This window comes from Lytechinus pictus, chromosome 18 (genome assembly GCF_037042905.1).
Source record: "Lytechinus pictus isolate F3 Inbred chromosome 18, Lp3.0, whole genome shotgun sequence".
NCBI classification, from domain to species: Eukaryota; Metazoa; Echinodermata; class Echinoidea; order Temnopleuroida; family Toxopneustidae; genus Lytechinus; species Lytechinus pictus.
Window position 1 is genome coordinate 10,399,735 of NC_087262.1, and position 23,086 is coordinate 10,422,820.

At 37.1% G+C, this 23,086-nt stretch overlaps 1 protein-coding gene across 3 annotated transcripts; it reads left to right on the forward strand.

The window, feature by feature from the left end:
• Positions 1–1,263: 1,263 nt before the first annotated feature.
• LOC129281208 (histone acetyltransferase KAT6B-like) lies at positions 1,264–22,311 on the forward strand. Of its 3 annotated transcripts, none has more exons than XM_064113354.1 (2): positions 1,264–1,451; positions 17,191–22,311. In XM_064113354.1, the coding sequence occupies exon 2, from the start codon at positions 17,290–17,292 to the stop codon at positions 17,971–17,973; it is 684 nt and encodes a 227-aa protein (XP_063969424.1). In that variant the 5' UTR covers positions 1,264–1,451; positions 17,191–17,289; the 3' UTR covers positions 17,974–22,311. The 3 variants fall into 3 exon arrangements, with proteins under 3 accessions (XP_063969424.1, XP_054773126.1, XP_063969423.1); XM_054917151.2 differs by lacking the exon at positions 1,264–1,451 and adding an exon at positions 9,573–10,072; XM_064113353.1 differs by lacking the exon at positions 1,264–1,451 and adding an exon at positions 16,834–16,858.
• Positions 22,312–23,086: the final 775 nt, after the last annotated feature.

A 23,086-nucleotide genomic window follows, 5' to 3' on the forward strand; every position in this document is an offset into this window, starting at 1 on the left:
ATGCATAATTGACTTAAAAACGGGATATTTTAAGCCACTTGTAATTCGTTCACTTTTCTTATCTTTTTATTGTATTTATTTTTTAATATTTTTACTCCTTTCCTCCTCTTCTTCCCCTTCATTTTTCTCATTTTTTCCGCTGACCCGAGGGACCCAGGGAGCCCCCTCCCCCCGGCTACGGGCCTGATGTTAATCATTGTGTTATTTGCTTATTGTTATGTTATTATTATTATTATGTCCCCCCGATATTTTTACAACAAACTTTTCGTCGGGGATGAACTAGTTCACTGAACTTCCCAATTATATAGCCAACCTGAACTTGGGCCAAAAAGCAACCCAAAGTCAAGTAAGACCTTTATTGTTCACGCATGGGAACAATACGAGCGCGGAGCGCGAACAGAAATTTTTTAGCTACATCATGTGATTCTTGAAAATAACAAGGCGTTGAAACTTAAATTAATTGCTACATACAAGTTTTTTCTGTAAAATTCTAATTTTCTGTAATTTCCTGGAATATTTCCCCCGAACCTTTCCTTAAAAATTTCAAAATTTCCCGGAATCTCCAAAATTCTGAAGTGGAAACACAACAATTAGAAAGAAAAAAATCATAAACATGATGCCCAGAAATTGAAATATTTAGGGCAGAAACAGGACGTCTCCTTATACAGTTATAGGCTTATAATACGGAGTCGACAAAAAATGAAATCAATAAAACTCATGCATGTACCTTCAAGTCTAATTAGATAGAATCTGATATAAATGTTGTACTTGCAAACTTTTGATTTGAATAATGAAAACCGTGGAAACCCCCATAACAACCCCAAAATTGGAGCCTATATTTTTTTTAGGTCTACAATACGTGAAATAACTGACTGAAGAGAATATATATGTCAGCTGCTACAAGGAGAAACCATGAATGAAACACGACTGCCGAATGCGCAACCTTATCACCTTATCCAATCATGGCGGCGGGTAATTGGCAAATGACCAATGGGATAAGCTGTTACTTTGTACTTTGGAGTGCAATCTGGTTGGGAGAATATGGCGAAGACTACTTTATGTTTTAAAATAAATTCACACGAAAATTAATGTTTTCCGTAAAAATATTCCTCAATATATCTTACAATGACTTCATATAATACATGATATTTAGTTGCAATTATCTTTGCACGAAATCATGTTTTTAAATGGAAAGACATTATCATCTTATCATGATCGTAGTGAAATTCTTCCTATATACCTCTTATAATTGCTTGCAGCTATCAGCTCGTACATACAGTTTGTGTCATCACGGATCGAGAGTTTGTGAACTGGATTGATTATCGCATCATATTTTCATGCCTCATTGCCGTTGTGTTGATAAACTAAACCACTTTTGATAGCTTATGAAGTGATTAGGGAATATAAATGCCGAGACTGATTGCATGTTCAGAACAACAAATCGGTTGAAAGTAAGTGCACATCTCGTTATTTCTCGAGTTGAAACCACTCGACCGACGTCGACCGTTTCTTTCAACACTGGTTGACTGTATTCACTTGCTTTGTTTTTGTTTTTGCTAACGTTTTTTATTGTAATGTTAGTCTACCACTACCAGTCTAGGGTCTAGGTCTACATGGTCTAGATCTAGGCCTACATAAAGTGCCTGGTCCAATTCAGGTTTCACTTTCAGCTCATGGCATAGTTACTTAGCCCTGGGCCTAACCTATACCCTCATGACCCTGTCCCTGGCCTGAAAGGCTGAATTGAATCATCTTTGAAATGAATATTGAGAATGAGAGTGAGGCCTGTTGTCTTTACTTTACCTACCGCCACCGGTACTTAGTTTTAAATTATGATGGGGTGACCATAATTTGCGCTCATTAACTAACTGTTAAGTTTATTTTCAATCAAAAATTTCTCACAGCTCACACAAAATTAATCAACATCGCAAATACCAAATGGAAGGCAAGATCCCAAAGTTGCAAACTCCAAGTCAAATTCACTTGACGGAAAATATTATAAAGTAGATCAAGACAAGGGTTTCGCTGGTAGTGGTACCGTATCGCGATCTCAAAATTCCATGACGATCGACTAATGCGCTCTCAGCTGAAAAAGTGTCGTAAAAAAGTGTGATCTTAATATGCACATGATCGTTTTGCAAGGCTTTAGAAAAGATATCAAGCAGATAAAGGTAAGATAATAATTACATCAGTTGGAGCCAATGGCAATGGAGGTTAAAATGCCATAAATTTGGTTGGTATGGTAGTGGATCGTATTACCGAACACTTTTCATGAATTCAATCATATCAAACACATTATTCTCATAAAATTCACCAAACTTTCACCATAAATACACAATTACCTACAAAATATAATTATGTAAAAATTTTGCCGAAATTGTATTTCCTTTTTACGATATTAGCTTCCAATCGGACCCCTCTTCGCATGTGAAATATTTTGGTCACTTGAAAAAAAAATTGTATTACCGAACGTGTGTTTTCTATGGGAAAAGTTGAGAAAACAACAAAATCACTGATGAGCTATTTTGACCATATTCTGTTATTTTTAGAATATTAAGACTTTGAAAATTTTTCATCATCTTTCTTTTCAAGTTCTCTTTGGAAGGATTCTGCAAAATTTTGAGCGTATGAAATTATTTCTGATGCGTATGATGCGCGCGTTCGGTAATACAAGGCCGGTCGGTAATACAAGCACTCACTATACCACATTTTACTTAGACCCAATCATTCAATGAACAAGGGGCCGATTGCACGAAAGGGTCTTTCGTGTCGCCCATCTTTTATGATGCGCTGTATGGCTTGCGGGATATTTCTGAAATGTATGATAAACAAATAAAATTTGTTAGCTTGCATTCAAATCAATTTGTATTTAGGGGTCCACAATTTCATGATATACAGTATCACACTTTATAATCAAAAGATTTTGTTTATAACAGATGAATAAAATATGTTTGCAGGTAATTTATTTAAAATGTGTTTCACATGGCGCATCATAATAAATGGGCGTCACGAAAGACGGTTTTTGTAAAGACCCTTTCATGTAATCGGCCCATGGTTATAAACCTTGTTCTCAGTTACATCTTCATGCGTGGCAAAATATGGGTGAAAATGTCTGGCTTATTTTCTCTTTTTCTTTGGAACAAATACTTGATTTGTTTGATTGGCTCTTAAGTAAATTTGATTCTTTAAATTATTTTTTCTTAATTAAAAATCTAGAGATTGAAAAATAGAGGGCGTACACAAAAAAAGCCCCAAATTCAAGTTTTTGAGCGCGCTGGTGAATACAGAAATTATTCCCAAGTTACTAATTACAAAATAAATTGCAACTTTATGGAAATTAGTAATTTTGGTCATAAAAGCGATATTTTAATGATTTTTTAAAGTGTGTGCTATGTACAGCATTGGCACACCATAGTTCTACCTTCAGATTCCCCACAGGCAGAATGGTTGCAGTGAGCAAGAGCTTAGACCTACTTTTTCGGATACCTCTGCTTGCAAACTGGCGATTTCTCGATGCTTGTCGAGGAGATCAGATTTTCTCGCAGCAGACGCATAAGGTAACAAAATGCCGATGTTGTGCCAATATTTTCACAAATAGAGACCTTACCTTCAACAAAATTACCTTAGGGGGCCTACTAGGTAATTTGTCGCTCTTTCTGTTGGTGATATCAGTTTTTCAAGAGATATTGAGATATTTGACCGTGCGCAAAATTAGGTAACGCGCGAATTAAAGTCACACTACCATACGTATGTTGCCATACCCATGGCAAGTTCCCCCAAGTCTGCGTAGTCCCCCTTGTCTGCGCACTTGCGTTTCTACACGATTCTAATAAAAGAAGATACGCAACAAACACAGACTTTACATACGCAAAAAATAGACAGATATCCATTAAAAAAAATCTGACTCAAAATGGTGGGAAAATAGTGAATTTTGGGCATTTCATGTGACGGCCTCAAAATGCAGCCTTTCTCATCTAAATCCCTGAATCGTGTGCAAAGTAAATGGGTGCGCAGACATGGGGCTCCATTTTTTTTTAAATCAGAGAATGATTGCCCAAGGTTTTTTGTAAGAAAATACTATATTTCTTTCAAATTTTTATGAGATATTTGGTACACTTATAAGGGACATTATTAACTGAAAGATTTTGTGAAATGGAAAAAATTCATGTTAAAACTTAAATCTTAACTCAAATTCTTAGGTGCGCAGACTTGGGGACCACCATCATATGGTAGGGGGTCCTAAAGCTACGCGGGTCCTAAAGATTCGCACCACTCATCGCGCATGCAGTTTTTAATGGCAAATGCGGACTCTCTGTGTGGAACTGTGACTGCAGAGGGACGAACGATTCCTATTCAATTTTTTTCTACAGAGGCTGCAATAAGCCACTAAATGCAGAGAAAAACCACAACTGTTTGGAATTTTGGATTTATATTCGCTTTAATTTCATATTATCCTATAATAATATGAACATATTTTAGAAATTAAGGCACAGGAAATGCTATTTTTTGGCATGATAAATCGAGTGTGTAGCTTTAGGACCCCTTTTACATTGGGAGGCAAAATCAAGAGGTGTTTGGAAAACACGGTGGGATTTTCGTAATAGTGAGTTTTGTGATATTTTCTTATGGATACCTCTTTAGAATATTCACCACAAATTGGTGAAAGATAGTTTGTTCAAATATTAAATTTGCATCATTTTTATCGTAGCTTTAGGTACCCCATCATACGAGATAGAATCTTGATTGATTTACTATAGATCTTGATTCTCGAGTCTAACATTATAACGTTAATGTTAGGCCTAACGCACTCACACTCGTGCGAGGTAGTAACCTCGCACATAGGTGTAAATGGCTGAAAATCTCATTTCTAATTTGGTATGGACTCTATTCATATTTCTTTAAAAATAATTATTTTTAGAATAATCATAAAAAAAGGATTTAGAATATGGGGTTCCATTCATCACCGTTTACTCCGTCAGCTGTAATTGAGCTGATTTTAGCAGACCATCGCATTTGCGATCAATTATGGTGTCAAAAATATTAAAATTTAAAGGAAAACCCTTCTTTCTAATTATATGAAAAATTTTGATTTTTAAAATAAAGATTCAGAGAAGATTATTTTCAAAAGTAGATGATTTTAATTGATTAATTAGATCTCGCAACTGACTCTTTTTGCTCTTTATATCGCTGAATCTTCATGTATTTTGATAGATAGATGACAAATCATTTAGGAATTTTTGACTAAAACAACATAAACATGGTTAGTTACATTGTATGTTACGCTTCGTCCAGCAGTACAACAAGTTTATTGATTTTCCATCTTTTCTGCAACTTTTTTATTATTTTCTTTTGATTAGGCATGTGACACGATGACCTTCAGATCAACTGAAAAATACACAAAAGACAATTATTATATTTTTTTTTTTGCCAAAACGTGAAAAGTAGTGTGCAGTCCCATATCAACTGTTTTGAATTGTTCAGATTCTCTTGTACATGTAGGGAGACATGTATCAGGGCAGAAACATTTCTTGTATGTATGAGACCTCCTTGCATTTAAAGCTCAGAAAAGGCAGAGTTATGACAGAAGTGGCAAACTTCTTTTGCCTAGAAAGAGTTCAAAACAGGAATTAATTGTAGGAGACTGTTTTCAGACTGTATGATAACGAAGTTGCCACTATTGCCATATTTCTAAAACAAAGCTTTTTTGAGCTCCCCTCAAATTTGTCAAATATGAGATACAAGGCTTAACACTCCAGCAAATAGGGCAGTGATTGACTGTACCAAAACAGAAGAACAACACTATGTCTCTACTTTTACTTCTAATGTACTTCCTAGACCAGATCTAGGTGCTATTGAAACATGTTCTGCTATTAAAAATTAAACTGGCTGCTCACTTGAATGACACTTTGCTACATGTATTAAAGTGAAACACAAGTACTTGAGATACATGTATTGTTTGAAGGTTTGCGTGGTGGTATGAACGATCACTGAAATGGTTTTACGTAGTCTGCCTTTTATGGTACATCATGTGTAAAGTCCTTGAAAGGACTGTCAGAGAAATTTGATAGAGATAGAAGTGATGGTATTATTGCCCATTCGTCTACTGCCAACTCGTCGACTCCCCACATGGTCTACCTTCATTTAGTCTTTTACCATTGTCCCGGTATGCAGTACATGTATTTAGTTTTTCACAAAGAATATCTGGGTAAAAACTAGGTGAGGAATCACTCTGTTGAAGGCATGGATCTACTGTGTTTGAAATGCACATTATAGAGATACATTGTACTACTACACATTGCAATTTACAGTATTTCACAAGATCCTGTCAATGAGAGGCAATTGTGGCTCTTTTCGTTTTGAAGATACAGTAGAGGTCTGTTTGATACTTTCCCCTTTCATGGTCTGCTGCCATCTTTGGCAAAATTAGGTCAGTCAAAAGTTCCAGGCTTCCAGCACAAAACTGGTACAGTGTATTTAATGGCAGGCATTGTAAGTGCATCAACAAAGAACTTTATCAATAAACTACTCAGTTGGGCTTGAAAATGATTTTCATGTGCCTGTTCAATTTCATGATTTTGAATATATTTCAGTAATTCAGTGTGTCACAATGAATTTCTGGCTAACTGAAGAAATTCCTCTATTGAAATACCGTATTAGATCTGCTGTGTTGAAATGCACCCGTTAGTTGTACATGTACTGTGCTTTAGTATACACATTACACAATACATTTGTGAACAATTCTTAACTTCATTGTCCACAAATTTAGACTGGCCATCACCCCCCACCCTTTCTTAATTAAAGTTCTAATTTTCAATTATGATGGCCATTTGTTTTAAATCAAATTTCAATTTATGAATGCTACTTGGCATAGAAATCAAGTACTTTCTCATCAAAATTTCTTAAATCCAATGTGATCAAAGAAAGCCATGGCCTGGGCTACCCTGATGATATGCCTCATTGCCTTTCTCGTTGGCATTCAATATTTTTCTTTGCCCATTTTGTTTGCCATTTGCGCTGAAATATAGTATTAAAGAAATGTGTTCTTAAATAGTGGCCTAATAGAGGCCTATCGGTTGTCCTAAACATATCATAAGAACAGGTGAAAAAAAAGAAGAATTAATGATACTTACATGTATTGCTCAAGTAATTTAAATCAGAACACAGGGTTATTCAGCTGAAGGTCAATACATTAAAGTTGAAAGTAACTTTATAGCAAGTGAGTTGTTTGTTTTGGCAAGCAATTTCAAAAGAAAATGGTATATTTTCAGAAACTTGCTTGATGGTTTATAAGAAATTGGAAATTTTGATATTCAGGAAAAAAAAACTGGTTTGATACGTTGAATTCCTATGGAATCACATTCCATGTATTAAAAATCAAAATTCGGAATTTTTTGGCTGATCAATTGTGTGTACATCGTTATTCTGCATTCCCATACTTGAATTTTGATTTCCATTTTTTTTCCAGCAGAATATAAATTTTATATCCGTCTGTTAATACTTCTGCAAATTACATTGTACACTGTGTCCTAGATTATAAACCACATTTCCCAATGATAGCTGAAGGTCAATACATTAAAGTTGAAAGTAACTTTATAGCAAGTGAGTTGTTTGTTTTGGCAAGCAATTTCAAAAGAAAATGGTATATTTTCAGAAACTTGCTTGATGGTTTATAAGAAATTGGAAATTTTGATATTCAGGAAAAAAAAACTGGTTTGATACGTTGAATTCCTATGGAATCACATTCCATGTATTAAAAATCAAAATTCGGAATTTTTTGGCTGATCAATTGTGTGTACATCGTTATTCTGCATTCCCATACTTGAATTTTGATTTCCATTTTTTTTCCAGCAGAATATAAATTTTATATCCGTCTGTTAATACTTCTGCAAATTACATTGTACACTGTGTCCTAGATTATAAACCACATTTCCCAATGATAGCTCATGACCAGCAGTTTTTATTGGACCTTGTAAAAAAATGAATTCTTATTTTAATAGTACATTATTTTTATTCAGATAGGAGGTTCATTTTCATGACATTGATTTCTAATAAAAAATAAGTTTACTTGCCTGCAAACAACGATAGCACGTACACCTGGAACACATCAGAAAGGATGTAATGTAGCCTACATTGTAAACTAATATTTTCAATTAAATTTTCAATCGAGTTTGCTCGTTTGTTGTGGATAAACTTGTCCTTAGAATAAAAAAAGCAATACTGTACATTAGTTTATTCAATTAAAATGAACAAAGCAAAGGAAATCTAATTTGCATGCAATGTCTCCTTGATCTAGTGTACATGTGATTTTAGGTGGTTTCAAACCGCCTCGATCACAAGAATCCCCGTTAAATTACGAGAACATTTTTAGGCTAAAAAATACCCATTAATTATTCCTGCATTCACACCGCCCCGAAACATATACTGTACCCTTCGGGATAAATTCCTGAAGTTAGGAGCATGCGCAGTATGGTCTAATAAGCAGGCAAGGCGCGATATTCAAAACCACTAGCCCAGCAGCCACCCACAGCGCCCGCGCCCAACGACACGCTGGGCTAAAAAATCAAGTAAATTGCTTTCACATTGCCAAAATACCTGCGACCTTGGAAAAATCCCCGCAAAAGTTCTCGTAATTTCGCCAAGTACCTACTATTTAGCGGGTATTTTCTTTCGGGGAAATTACGCGTAGTTTGCTTTCACATTACCAAAATACCTGGTATTTTCTGATCGGGGTAAATTTCCCGATCAGAGAATACCTGGAACTGATGAACTTCGAGGCGGTCTGAAACCACCTTTTGTGGTACAATAAATTTTGCAAAATGTATTGCATTTAGGCTACATCGTACTATGCTTTATGTAAGTAGGTCAAGGTCAATTGTAGATTTCACACTTGTTTGGCATACAGATTTGAGATTACATTTACGTTGGGGGCCTACATGATACACATTCATTGCCTTTTGAGTTTTGTGGTGTACATGTATGTGGGTGCGTCGTGGTCTAATGGTTCTGACTCTTGCCTTTGAAACAGAGGGTCGTGGGTTCGAATCCTAGCCATTGCGTGTTTTCCTTCAGCAAGAAATTTATTCACACTGCAGCACACGACCCAGGTGAGGTGAATGGGTACCCGGTAGGAAGAAATTCCTTGAATGCTCAAGCGCCCGATCAAGGTAGCCATGCTAAAGTTGGGGTAATAATAACATTATCATGTTAAGCAGGGCCCGCTGGGAGAATAGTTTTCGGAACTGAAGTGGCTACCCTGGGTAAAATATGACATGATTATTATTATTATGTACATATAAAAATCAATCTACTTCTTGTACTACATTTACCATTGAGCGATGAAGGTAGCAATTAAATGAATTATCTGTGAAGAATAAATACGCATCAATAAATGAAAGGTTGCCGGTGGCGGAGGTGTGATTGACACACGCTGAATTAATGAGCCCATCACAGGAGGGGGAATGGCATGGGGTATTGCACGGACCAGTCATTTAATGCCCATTGTCAATAATTGATTTTCCTGTATTGTCTGCAAAAGTGGATGTGAGAGGCTTCCCTGCCTGCCAGCTATCCCCTGTGAAGATTGCCCCAGATTTGCTGGCCTCCTCCTCCCCTGAACGCACCCAGGGGCCCTGTGTTTTCACACAGCCATGATCACCGATCACCGATCAGGCAGTCTTTGGTGACAAAATCGGAAGTGTTCCCCTGAAACCACAGGCAAGCTGCACTCTCCAGCACAGGATAGGTGTACTATTATTGGAGCAAACGTGAGGCCAGCGGTGTGGCTGCCCTGTATATTGGTTGAGTGCATCTACCGTTTGTGTGTGTGGGCATGTGGCTGCAGTTGACAGTTATACATGTATGGCTTCCAGTTAATACTCAGCACACACAACCACACACTCTGAGAGAGAGAGAGGGATGTTTTCGCTGGCACATACAGACAGTCGGTAAATGCAAACGTGACCTTTGTTTCACACATCGGGTCAGAGTACACAAACGTATTAACTGCTAACTGTTATGGATGCCATGACGGGATGAATGCAAGTGTTACACGGCAACACCAGCTAACTCGGAGGTATTGTACACATATGAGTGATTTTAAACACGTTCATCACTTTTGACAAAGCTGATGATAATGTGCTCGGTGCATATAGCTGCGGGCATATTTTTTTTTTATCCTCTCGGCGGTGGCAAGAGTGGGATGAGGCATATGTTGAATGTGTTTAGTGCGGTTCATAGCACACATGTTTGTGTAATGTTCCTTGCTCGTCATGTTACAAATTCCGCACAGTTCAATGTGTCATGTGTATAATGAGAGGAATGCTCAAATGGCATGTGTGTATTCTGTGTTGTACAGAGATAGCTTGGACGTGCTGGGGCTAATTAGGAGTGTCTTTTATAGAGGCAAGCTGAGGCTGCGGGTATCTGCTCACTGTGAAAGGCCTGTATTGTAATGCAGTTGATTACAATCAGAGATAAATCATTGCTGACCTTGTTAGCGTACTTTGTATCACATGTGACTATTCCCTCGCTTTATTACTCCTGCCCGAGAGTTTTTTTTGCTCAGCCAGCCAGCTGTCTACTTTGTGTACTTGGTCAATATTGTGCTCAACTGGGGAAATACTGTAAAATGTATCAAAATGAAGGGCCTGCATGACTTTTATTTTTTTTTATATTAATCAATTGAATTTAATTATTTGTTGCCTACTTGTAATTTTTGTCTCACCTGCATAGCAGAGTGATACTATAGGCGCCGCTTTTCCGACGGCGACGGCGGCGGCGGCGACGTCAACACCAAATCTTAACCTGAGGTTAAGTTTTTGAAATGACAGCATAACTTAGAAAGTATATGGACCTAGTTCATGAAACTTGGCCATAAGGTTAATCAAGTATTACTGAACATCCTGCCTGAGTTTCATGTCACATGACCAAGGTCAAAGGTCATTTAGGGTCAATGAACTTAGACCATGTTGGGGGAATCAACATCAAAATCTTAACCTAAGGTTAAGTTTTTGAAATGTCATCATAACTTAGAAAATATATGGACCTAGTTCATGAAACTTATACATAAGGTTAATCAAGTATCACTGAACATCCTGCATGAGTTTCACATCACATGACCAAGGTCAAAGGTCATTTAGGGTCAATGAACTTTGGCCGAATTGGGGGTATCTGTTGAATTACCATCATAACTTTGAAAGTTTATGGATCTGATTCATGAAACTTGGACATAATAGTAATCAAGTATTACTGAACATCCTGTGCAAGTTTCAGGTCACATGATCAAGGTCAAAGGTCATTTAGGGTCAATGAACTTTGGCCAAATTGGGGTATTTGTTGAATTACAGCCATAAATTTGAAAGTGTGTTGGTCTAGTTCATAAAACTTGGACATAATAGTAATCAAGTATCACTGAACATCCTGTGCGAGTTTCAGGTCACATGATCAAGGTCAAAGGTCATGTAAGGTCAAAGAACTTTGGCCACGTTGGGGGTATTTGTTGAATTGCCATCATATCTCTATAAGTGTATTGGTCTAGTTCATAAAACGTGGAAATAAGAGTAACCAAGTATCACTGAACATCTTGTGCGAGTTATAGTAGTTTTCAAAATCAGCACTGCTGCTATATTGAATCGCGTGATGCAGGTGAGACGGCCAGAGGCATTCCACTTGTTGTAAAGAGAATTAAGGAATTTAATAAATCATGAGGAAAATTACTGTTAATTATATATGTAGGCCTACATGTACATGTAATCAGTGTTATTGAAAATAAATTTGAGCGTTATGGTCTGGTGGTTCTGACTTTCGCCTTCGAAACAGAGGGTCGTTGATTCAAATCCCAGCCACAACAAAGTTTCCTTTGATCAGCAAAATTGATGCACATATTGTTCTGCACTCGTTCCAGGTATAATGGTGAATGGGTGTCTGGCAGGATTTATTTCTTGAATCTCAGTATGCACCAAGTGCCTTTAAAGGAGAATGAAACCCTTGAAACCAGCTGAATCCTTATCAAAGAGAAAAATCTAAGAAACATATTGTTGAAAGTTTGAGGAAGATTGAATGAATAATAAGAAAGTTATGAGCATTCGAATATTGAGATCACTAGTGCCATGTAGATCCTCCCAACGGCAATGCGACCAAGATCTGTGATATCACACACGTACAACTCCCTCATTACTTTAGTACTTATTTCACTTATATTCTCACTTTTATAGAGTCTATCACAAGGTGAGGTGTTCTCTTTATGAGATGACAAGTACAGAGGTTTCACAACATTATATCATTGATGAATCGTTTGTCATATGATTAGAATGAGCAAAAAGAGATGTTTTGGGGTATATTTTCAGTGTCCAAATGGGAGAGTTGTACGTGTGTGACATCACAGATCTTGGTCGCATTGCCAATGGGAGGATCTCCATAGCATTAGTGATCTCGACATTCAAATGCTCATAACTCTTTTATTGCTAGTCCTATTTTACTCAAAGTTTTGTTGATCTTATTCTTTGATTTTTCTGCTTTCACAAAAGCTAACTTGCTCCAAGAGTTTCATTCTCCTTTAAAGGTCAAGTCCACCTCAGAAAAATGTTGATTTGAATCAATAGAGAAAATTCGGACAAGCACAATGCTGGAAATTTCATCAAAATCGGATGTAAATTAAGAAAGTTATGACATTTCAAAGTTTCGCTTATTTTTAACAAAATAGTTATATGAACGAGCCAGTTACATCCAAATGAGAGAGTCGATGATGTCACTCACTCACTATTTCTTTTGTTTTTTATTGTTTGAATTATACAATATTTCAATTTTTACGAATTTGATGATTAGGACCTCCTTGCCTGAATCACAAAATGTTAAAATAATGGAATTCCACGTGTTCAGGGAGGAATGAAACTTCATTTCACATGACAATGACGAAAAAATCAAAATATTTCATATTTTATATTATAAAATACCAAAGAAATAGTGAGTGAGTGATGTCATCAGTTCCCTCATTTGCATACCGACTGAGATGTGCATATAACTGTTTTGTGAAATGAAGCGAAACTTTAAAATGTCATAACTTTCTTATTTTACATCCGATTTTGATGAAATTTTCAGTGTTATGCTTGTTGAGTTTTTCTCTTTTTATTCAAATCAAGTTTTTGTTGGGGTGGACTTGTCCTTTAATAATAAACTGCTGGACCTGAACCCTGGGTATTTTTGTATATGTAGTGATAGGCAACTAGATAATTTATGCCACATTTAAACTTGCTCAAAGGGTTTACATTTGTTCTTGTGCATTATTAAGAGAAGAAAATATCACAGTTTCTGCTATGTGTTTAATTGATAATGGATTGTAAAAAGTACACTATACAAGGGGGGGGGGATACAGTTACATTTATGTATACATGTACATGTCTGAAACCCTCCTTGTGGACATACATGTACATGTATATATTGTAGGCCTGCTTTGACAAAGAATTCAGTGAAACCCTGCATGTGTATCCATTGCTCTGTCAAACTTCAGACGTTCAGTCAGTATTGTGTCTTTGTATTCCTCTCCACCGAACAGATGAGTTTTGTTCCTCTGTACGTCCTGTCTGCTCAGCTGTGAATCCTCCCTGGTATTTCGGTTCTTTTGTGTGTCCCCCCATCAAGGCATCAGCAGCAGCAGCAGCCCTCCTCTGCTTCCTTCTCTAAACATTGCACTCTTTTGTCTTGGTTAAACATGGCTGGGTTGCTACACCCCTGGCTCTATTGAAAGATTTTCTGCTTCCATTGTCCTCCAAGGGTTACATAAATACATAATGCAGACAGGGAGAAAGGAGAAGAAAGAAGTCTCAGTGACTTGGTTTTTGTTGGGAAGTTTGTACCCTGTAAAAGTAGGAGAGAGTGGGAGAAAAGAGTGTTAACTGTCACACTCTCTTAGGGGGCTTTCATACCTTCCAGAATAGGAAAACTACTGTTATATATTTTGCTACGGTCACAAATACCTACATGTACATGTATACGATCATTATGAACAATCCCATACCATTTATTGCTACGTATGAAAATCATTGGTGCGGTGATCGTAAGGTATTTATGACTAGCATTACCCAAAATACCATGTTTTATTATGTTTTTTTTTTTTTTGGGGGGGGTGTTCGCAAAAAATAAGAGTGACTAAAAGTCATTCTTTAATAATGCCAACATGTACATGCTATTTACATTAACATGTAAGTGCGCATGTGCGTGAGTGTAATCTGACTAGTGTGGTGATGTACATGTACCACATACATGTTGATGTAATAAACAATACTACTGCTTCTTTTTTGAAACACCCCCTATACACACTTTCACACTTCCTTAAACTTGTAAGATACATATACACGTAATACATGTAGGTCTACAGTTTTAGCATGCATGTATTGTTAAGACAGCACTGTTATGTTTTTATTATACTTTTTGCTGTATATATAGTGTAGCCTTAATGTATCTTTGGATAGCATGGAAAGGAATTTATTGTAATTTGCTCTATCAATCTCATTCTCTATCAAATTTCCCTGTCAAAGTTATTTACAAGTATTTTGATGCCACTTACCCTTATTCTTTGCCTATTTACATTATGAGGCCTATCTATTAGATGATAAATTACAAGTACACTAAAGTTGTATTATCAAAACAAGGCCTACATGTATGATCTATATCCTTCGATCCAGGAGTGGGGGGGGGGGGTGTTCCTTGTCTGTGCAAACCAGACAGGGGACCGTTTCATAAAACTTGCTATAATAACAAACTTGCAATAACAGTTTTAAGCTACTGAAATCGTTCAATTTGATTGGCTGATAGTGAAGTTGTATAATATAGAAATTTTGCATTTGTTAGTATAACAAGTCTTTATGAAACGGGACCCAGAACATTATTGCCTGCTTGGGGTGGTGAGAAAGCACCCCGTGGTCTCTCCCCGTTTCCCACCTGGAAGCTTTGTCAATAGGTGCTCTTTGGGCATTGTCATGTTATTCATGGGGCTAATAGGCAGGTCAGGTGTTGACCTCTATCCTTTGTCCCCTTCACATCCCCTTCGCTGAGCAGCTCACCCAGCAATAACAATGATCATCTGGCAGAGGGGTCGCATCAAGTTCCACCCAAATCACTGGGAAATCTGTTCTTCTGAAATGGAGGGGGGGGGGGGGTGGGGTATGCTGCACAATTAGGGATTAGGTACCCTTTATAATTATCTTGCTGTTTGAAACACCCACATGTACACATGACATTGGGCATGTAGTAGATTGTTATTTGGCAATAGGAGATGATACAAAGAATACATAACAATACATAATAGAAATTAACCACTCTGGCAGAAGTAGAATATACATATTGCACGTGCTGTATTAAAAATCTATAGGCCTACTGTAAGATTCGAATAAAAAAAAATCAACAGATAAAAAAATAAATTGAATGGTCACTACACTTTTGTAAAGTTGGAATGTGAGAGGTCCCACTATAATTGACATTAGACAGGCTTTAATGAATGGTATACTATAAATTATTTGATTATTTCTTCAAATAACCTCTATATTGTTCAAGCCTATTACTAGTTTGAAGCAATACACATATATAAAAATTATGTTTAATTTGAATTAAATTATGAATGCGAACAAGCGAGGAGAAGGAATTTCAGGGAAATGAGTTCTTTAATAACAAAACGTTTTTCTTTTAACTACCGCAAATCTTGACAAAGCAAAAGTAAAGACTTCTTATTCCTTCCTGTCATGAATTGAGGACTATTAATCCAAGCTAAGTGAGGCATGCTTCCATGAGTGCTTTCATGATGACCTTTTTTTCTTTTTCCTTTTTCTACAATGTATCCTGCCTCTTTGTTCAGATTTTATCATTATTTATGCTCACATTCTTTGATCCTTTTCAAGCTGAAAACTAACTTGAAGGAAGAAAGGTCACTTGATAAATTGGTCGCCACTCTTTGTTGCTTTCATACTTCTTTCTTTCAAAGAAAATTGGCAACATATTTTTGAATGTGATGCAATTTCTGAAGTTGCGTTAATTTCTGGGAAAGTTGCCAAACCGATGATCCCCTTTGTCTGTGAGGGCAAATGAAAGTGAGTCAGACTCGGCGTTCACATTAGTATCCGAGGATAGAAAGTCATGAAGATCGTTTCTTTTTACTGTCCGTTCACACCTGTCTATAAAGTGTCTAATAGGCACAGACTTCGAGCCTCGGACAAAATATTTATGTTTATTTGTTTCTGTTTATGTTAACTCCCGTAGGAACTCGGCAGGACAGCTTTTTGCTGGTAAGCACCAAGCTGGTATATAACCAATTACCTAGCAAACATTTTATGTCTTACTCAAGGTTAATCAGTCATAGTGGCTTACATTATAGACGACAGACATGCAAATTAGATGTAAAATGTCACGTTGCGCTACAGTATAACAAGGCTTTGAATGGCGCATCTTAATTTTACCCACACATTTGCACAATTTGTGAAAATATAGGCCTACACGTACAATTTAGGTGTGGGTTAACAATTTAATGTTCCAGGCTTTACAAATTTATACATATGTATGAAATGTTTTAATATCCAAAGGTTGCTCTCCAGTCAAAATTTCATCCCCAAACTCTTTAATAATAGATAGGGGAAAAAGGTTCTCTGTGACTGTTCAGATTAGAGAATATGAGGGGAATTCCCCCTGCTTGGAGACCAATGTGAATGCAGCAATGGAGAGCGTGAATTTCCAGAGGATATGACAAAAATGAAAGAGTCATTGACACTCATTTCTGATCAAACACGGATGGCAGAGGAAGTAATTCACACTAGTTCAGCTCCACGACTGATTGCCGATGCACTATTAAAATAGGATTATTTGCCTCACTGGAAATGTGTGTTTGGTGGTTATTTGATTTTCCAGTGCGATTCATGCCATGTTAAACAGTGATTATCTGGGTTGATTCGGAATGCCTTTGCAGATTGACCTGCTTTTAGACGTGTTTAGACAGAGACAGTGTTAAATTTTCTTCAATTTATTGTAACTTGCAGAAATTATGTGAAGTACATGTATATTATGAACATTTTTACAAGTCTACATCAATTGATGTACATGTAGTACCATTTGTACATGAATATAATTTTATGCTGTTTATGCTTTTCAGATTTTTGACCGATGTTACCTTTTTTATCAAGTAATAGATTCTTTTATTTCTTGTTTTTGCAGACGTGGAATTACAAGCCTATCTTAAGGATTATATAAAGTGGAATATTATCATGGACGGCAGCTCTGGGTAACAACGACGAAGTACAATGTTGTGTCATTATGATGAAAGACAGTGATTCTTGCCTGGCGAACCCAAACTACACTCAGTGGATCCTCGAGGCCATTCGCAAGATTCGGAAGCAGAAGCAGCGGCCAAATGAGGAGCGCATCTGCCACGCGGTCCGGCACGGCCGGGGCCTGGACCAGACGGACATCAAGGAGCAGTTAGAACTCTGCGTCCGCGATGGCAATGTTCTGAAGGTCATGAATAAAGGGGTCGCGTCCTACCGCGACCCTGAGTTCTCTCCCGGCACTCGGGGCGGGGGCCGCCGTGCCAGCAGAGGCACGAGCACCGCCAAAATCCTTGGAAACCTCACGCTCAGCACGGATTACCTTCGTCTCATTTTATGCACCATTAAACAGTTGGCCGAAGGCGGCTCAACGCTCAAGAGCGTGGAGAAGTATATCCGTCAATCTTATAATGTGGACACAAGGATGGAAAATGACTTGAGCAGCAAGCTGCGGCTTGCTGCTAAGAAGGGAATTGCACAAGCAAAATTGACTAAAGATGGTAAATTATTCAGATTACCAGACCAAAACGATAAACTAAACAAACTTCAGGGAGACAATACAAAAAACAATGTCCGGGTAAGTAATGGCAACTTTCATTTCATTTTCAATATACAGTTATTAAATTCACATGTGGTGAAAATGCTCCAAGTTTTGCAAACCTTTCCACAGTAAAAATGTCAGTAATGTGTACATGTATTGATTTCAGTGGTCATGAAAAGATTTGACTTGGACAGATACACCTGCACCTTCAAATATTTTCAGCATTGGAATAAAGCTATTCGATATCAATATGTTTTACAAGTGTATATTTAACCTCATATTAAGGCTTTTGAATCTTGTGCAAAGGATAAATGTCAGGTATCGGATGTTGCATTAGCCTTGAGACTTCCTCGTGTTGGCAATCCAGTGTCCTACATGTACATGTACTACTTGTACTGTAAAAATGTCTTCGAGATTCAGGATGGAATTTTTTACACACTGACGGGTCTACATTACCCGAGTCATGCTACACATTTATCACTGCTACATATGTGTAACATGAAGAGGCAAAGATGATAATGATACTGTTCAGGTTTGTAATTATTCAGATCTTGCCAAAATATTTTTCATTCCAAAATGCATTCATGTACTTTTTTTGTTTTCTTATCTTTAATATTATTTTCCCCCTTATGCAGAAAGTAGGCCTACATGTACATGTATATTTAGCCTTTACATGATTAACATAAAGGAAAACCAGGAAATGTTTGTGGTTGAAATATATACCAGATATACATGTAGTACCACTGAACTCACAGCGGAATGTTGGTCCATAATGGAAATGTACATGTAGCCCAACATGTTTACTGTGCAAAGAAAGACCTTGGGATACATGTACATACTGTACACACACATGAAGTCACTAGGTGGTTTCAGACCGCCTCGAAGTTCGTCAGTTCCAGGTATTTCTGATCGGGAAATTTACCCGATCAGAAAATACCAGATAATATTGGCAATGTGAAAGCAAATTACGCGTAATCTCCCCGAAAGTAAATACCCACTAAATAGTTGGTACTTGTCAAAATTACGAGAACTTTCGCGGGGATTTTTCCAAGGTCGCAGGTATTTTGGCAGTGTGAAAGCAATTTACGGGAACTTTTAGCCCAGCGTGTAGTTGGGCGCGGGCGCCGTGGGTGGCTGCTGAGCTAGTGATTTTGAATCTCACGCCTTGCCTGCTTATCAGACCATACTGCGCATGCTCGTAACTTCAGGAACTTATTCCGAAGGGTATGTTTCGGGGCGGTGTGAATGCAGGAATAATTAATGGATATTTTTAAGCCTAAAAAGTTATCGTAATTTAACGGGGATTCTTATGACCGAGGCGATTTGAAACCACCTACATGTATTGTACATGTAGGCTATACATTTTGATTTCTTATGAGAAGTTCCAGCAATAGAGAACGTTTGCATACTCTTTTAATAGTCACTGATAAACTCTCGGGTTTCAGCAGTCAGCACATCTGGATTTGCTACATGATAACAGTCCTATAGTTTACGTACCAAAACATTTTACATGTCCCTCTAGAACTCAATTTTATCAACAGCAAATGTTTGTAAACAGAATCAATATGTTCCAAACTTTTCATCTTTATAATAGGGATATACATTACATGTATCATCTCCCTTGTTTCATGCATGATTTATCCCACCTGGAAGAAAAGGAAGGTTTTAAATCGAATCCGAAACAAAGTCATCAACTCCACAACATTGAAAGCTGCTATAATCTGCTTTGTCATTCTTTATTAGGTGTTCTCACACCTGCCTGATTAAGAAAAATACATGTACAGTACCTGGGCCCCAATTTAAAAAGACTTCAATTTATAGGGTAACTTTGTCATTATTGTATACTACAATGGAAAACTTGATTGCGATACCAGTAGGTTCCATATTATGGCAATGTTACCATATATCTGTACATGTACAGTATGTAGTTGTTTATAAAATGGATACAGTGTTCTATCAAAAATTCTGTCCTGATCAGAAGATACCTGGGCCCCGTCTTTACAAAGAGCTACGATTGATCCAATCAACCACAACTATGGAAAGCCAGCAACATCAACATAAAAAATGCATGTTTGTGCAGATGATTTTCTAGATATATATGATAAAGTCTTTTATACATTTTATTGTTTTCTTGAAAATTCAGGGTGCTTTTCTTTGCTTATTTATACAAAGGACATTGTGCAAATTTCCGGAGAAAAAATTATGACATTGTTGGATTTCCATGTAGTGTAGGTTGATCAGATCAATCGTAACTCTTTGTATTAAGGATGGGGCCCTGGGGAGCAATTCATGAAAGAACTTTTATCTGACAAGTCCCATTTCATCAGACAGTTACCATAGTAACAGTGCTTCTCAGCCACTCACAATCAAGGAAACTTGTTGGACAAAAATGTGGATGAAAGGCTCCCCAGGTATTTTGCCCATGTGAAAGCAAAGTATGTGTACACCTGTGCCGCCTACAAAAAGATCTCTGAAAGAAAATATGCCTAGTTGCAAACTACATGTACATGTAGATAATTTTTTATTATAAGAACATTTGCAAGGATTCTCCAAAGTCACTGGCATAGTGTTAAAAAGAAAATTATTTGCATCATCTTCACAGGAGCTGAAGAACTCAAACTCTGCAACATCCTAATAAGGGCAACCTAAAATTGCATTTATTCACCAGCAGGTACTACAATGTAGGTTTGAAGACAGACATTTTTCCTCATTTGTAATTTACCCTTTCTTGTACTTCTCTTTACTTTTTATGTTTTGCTCTCTTATAAGCACCTTGAGCATTTAATCAAAATGGAAAAGATGCTATATATGTATTATTATTCTTATTGTACATGTACATGTATGAACACTTTAAGGTACATACATGTACAAAGTACATGTAGAACAAGAGGAATGTGCATCCCGTGTTTGTAGAAATATAACATTCTAGTTCCACAGTCATTGAAGAAGTGAATGGATTTGATGAATCAATTGTACAGGCCTACATGTATTACTAGAAGTTATATGTATAAGCCTTCTTGTGTTTGGCCAACATTGTTTTGCCGACATAATGGAAAATGACATCTTCAAAACAATTGAACAATGACTTCAGCCATGACCATACAGTATATGCTATATTTGTGTAGTCGCGCAGTACTGTGCATATTTGCATGCACAATTGAACACTGAAACGAAATATACTTGTAGCTCTACCCAAGGGCATCAAACTTGCTTCGATACATGTATCTTTGACTCTTGTTTATCTTTGCACTATTCCTTTCTCTCACCTGAGTTGTCATATGATTGTTCAAGCATATTTCCAACCTCGGCTGGATTTCATGCCTGAATGGCCAAGTAAAGGCCACAGGATGTATTTGTTGCATACATACATGTACATTGCTGAATGGCTGTTACAAGTGCATCCCAGGGTCTGGTTTACACAAGTCGCTTCTTTGGAAGAATAGTTGTTTGAAATTTTGAAATAAATTGCAAATTAATCTACATGTATGTGTTTGAGCCCCAGAATACATTATTTCAACCCTCCCCTCAACAAAGATGAGGTTTAATACATAAAATACATAACTTACGTATAAAATACATAATTTTTTAGAAGTGTTAAAAGATATTTTTCACACTCAAAAACTTATCTGAAAATGTGATACCTGCAAATGTGTAGAAATTTGCTTCTTTGTTGACTTCTGTTTTTGTGAGCACACTTTTTACAAGGGAAAAGAATATTCTGTAGTACAGAAACCAGAAGTTAATAACCTTTCTTCAAGATGGAAAGTGTGCTATACAAATCTCATGTACATGTATGTATTATTATTATTATTACATTTTTTAATAATGGCCTAGATTTTTTTTCAATATTTAAATACTGTACATATGTACATGTAGTTGCCATGAATGTTACAGTAGTTTCAACTTTCAAAACTAAGAAATGTTTAATAATACTCAATACCTCATAAGAATTGTAATGTACAAGAGTACTCTATTAAAAAGCAGAAAATGAAAATACATGAGCATAGTACTGTACATTTAGGAGAAATCATGTGACACTAGAAAAGGTTGTTTACCGAAGAAAGGTGTGCCATTGTATGTACATTATACAGGTACTGAAGTGGACACAGAGGAAAGTGAGGGGGTTGAGCCTTGAAGATCCTGAATAGATAAATGATTTAAATCTGCATTTCGATCAAGGAAAGGAATATCACTTCAGCAAAGATAATTCAGTATCGATGAGACACGGAAGAAACGCTTTTCACCTGGAGGCAACGGAGCGGAATAATTTGCAGGTTAACACATCGCATTACACCTTACCAGATAGAGTCGTCATCCCACATGGGCTCGTTGAAGTCGAGATGGGAATTTTTATCCACTTTACACCCGCAGGCTATTTCTTCCTCCTGACTTTAATGCTAGAATGCACAAATTTGTTTTTCTGCTCAGATAAACGATGATGCCACTTAAGGCAAGCTCAAATGTTATTGCCATAAATTTGTGAGATACCGGCAAAGCATTGTGGGGAGACTTGGCCATGGGGCGCATCATTTATGGGATTATGATTTCATCAATCCAAGGCTTGTTAAGCTTTGTCAATAAATCAATATTCTTGACTGATGCCTTGCATCTTGTAAAGGCTTTTATAATTTCCGCTAGTACTCACTGCACTTTTTATTCATAGGGAAATTTATTGATCTATTTATTTACAGTAGGTATTCTGTTTTATAACAGCGTAGTCTCTTCAGTATAAAACTGCTTTTAATGTTCAAGATAGGGTACAATGTACACTGTAATTTAGAGGGTAATCGATAGGAATTTTTAATTTAGTGGGCTACAGTATGATACTTCGAGGTATGGAGGAAAAAATATGTAAGCAGGGCACTGTATTGCAACTAATAATTCATTGATTCTACACATGGGGAAAAAGTACATCTTGTCAAGGTATTAGTTATTACTTATCCTTGGACAGTGGTGAATTGCAGGTGATTCAATTACCTGGCAGTGCTACTGTGAATTGACGGCCCCTTTTCCCCCTAGTCATATCACATAATTAGAGAGTCGTTTTGATATGCTCGAGAGATCAGATGCACACTTCCTGCCAGGAGGGGGGCAGATAGATATGCAATTTTCTTTTCGTGCTCTCGCGCGTGCAGTGCGTGGGACTGGGGAAATAGTAGCCGACTTCCTGTCTTGTTGCGGATGCCTTGCAATTATGGCCAAGTTACTTGGTGCAAGAGGGGGGGGGGGACTGGGGAAATAAATA

Excerpts from the sequence above, each read along its gene's own strand:
- LOC129281208 (XM_064113354.1), top strand. The coding sequence starts at position 17,290 with ATGATGAAAGACAGTGATTCTTGCCTGGCGAACCCAAACTACACTCAG.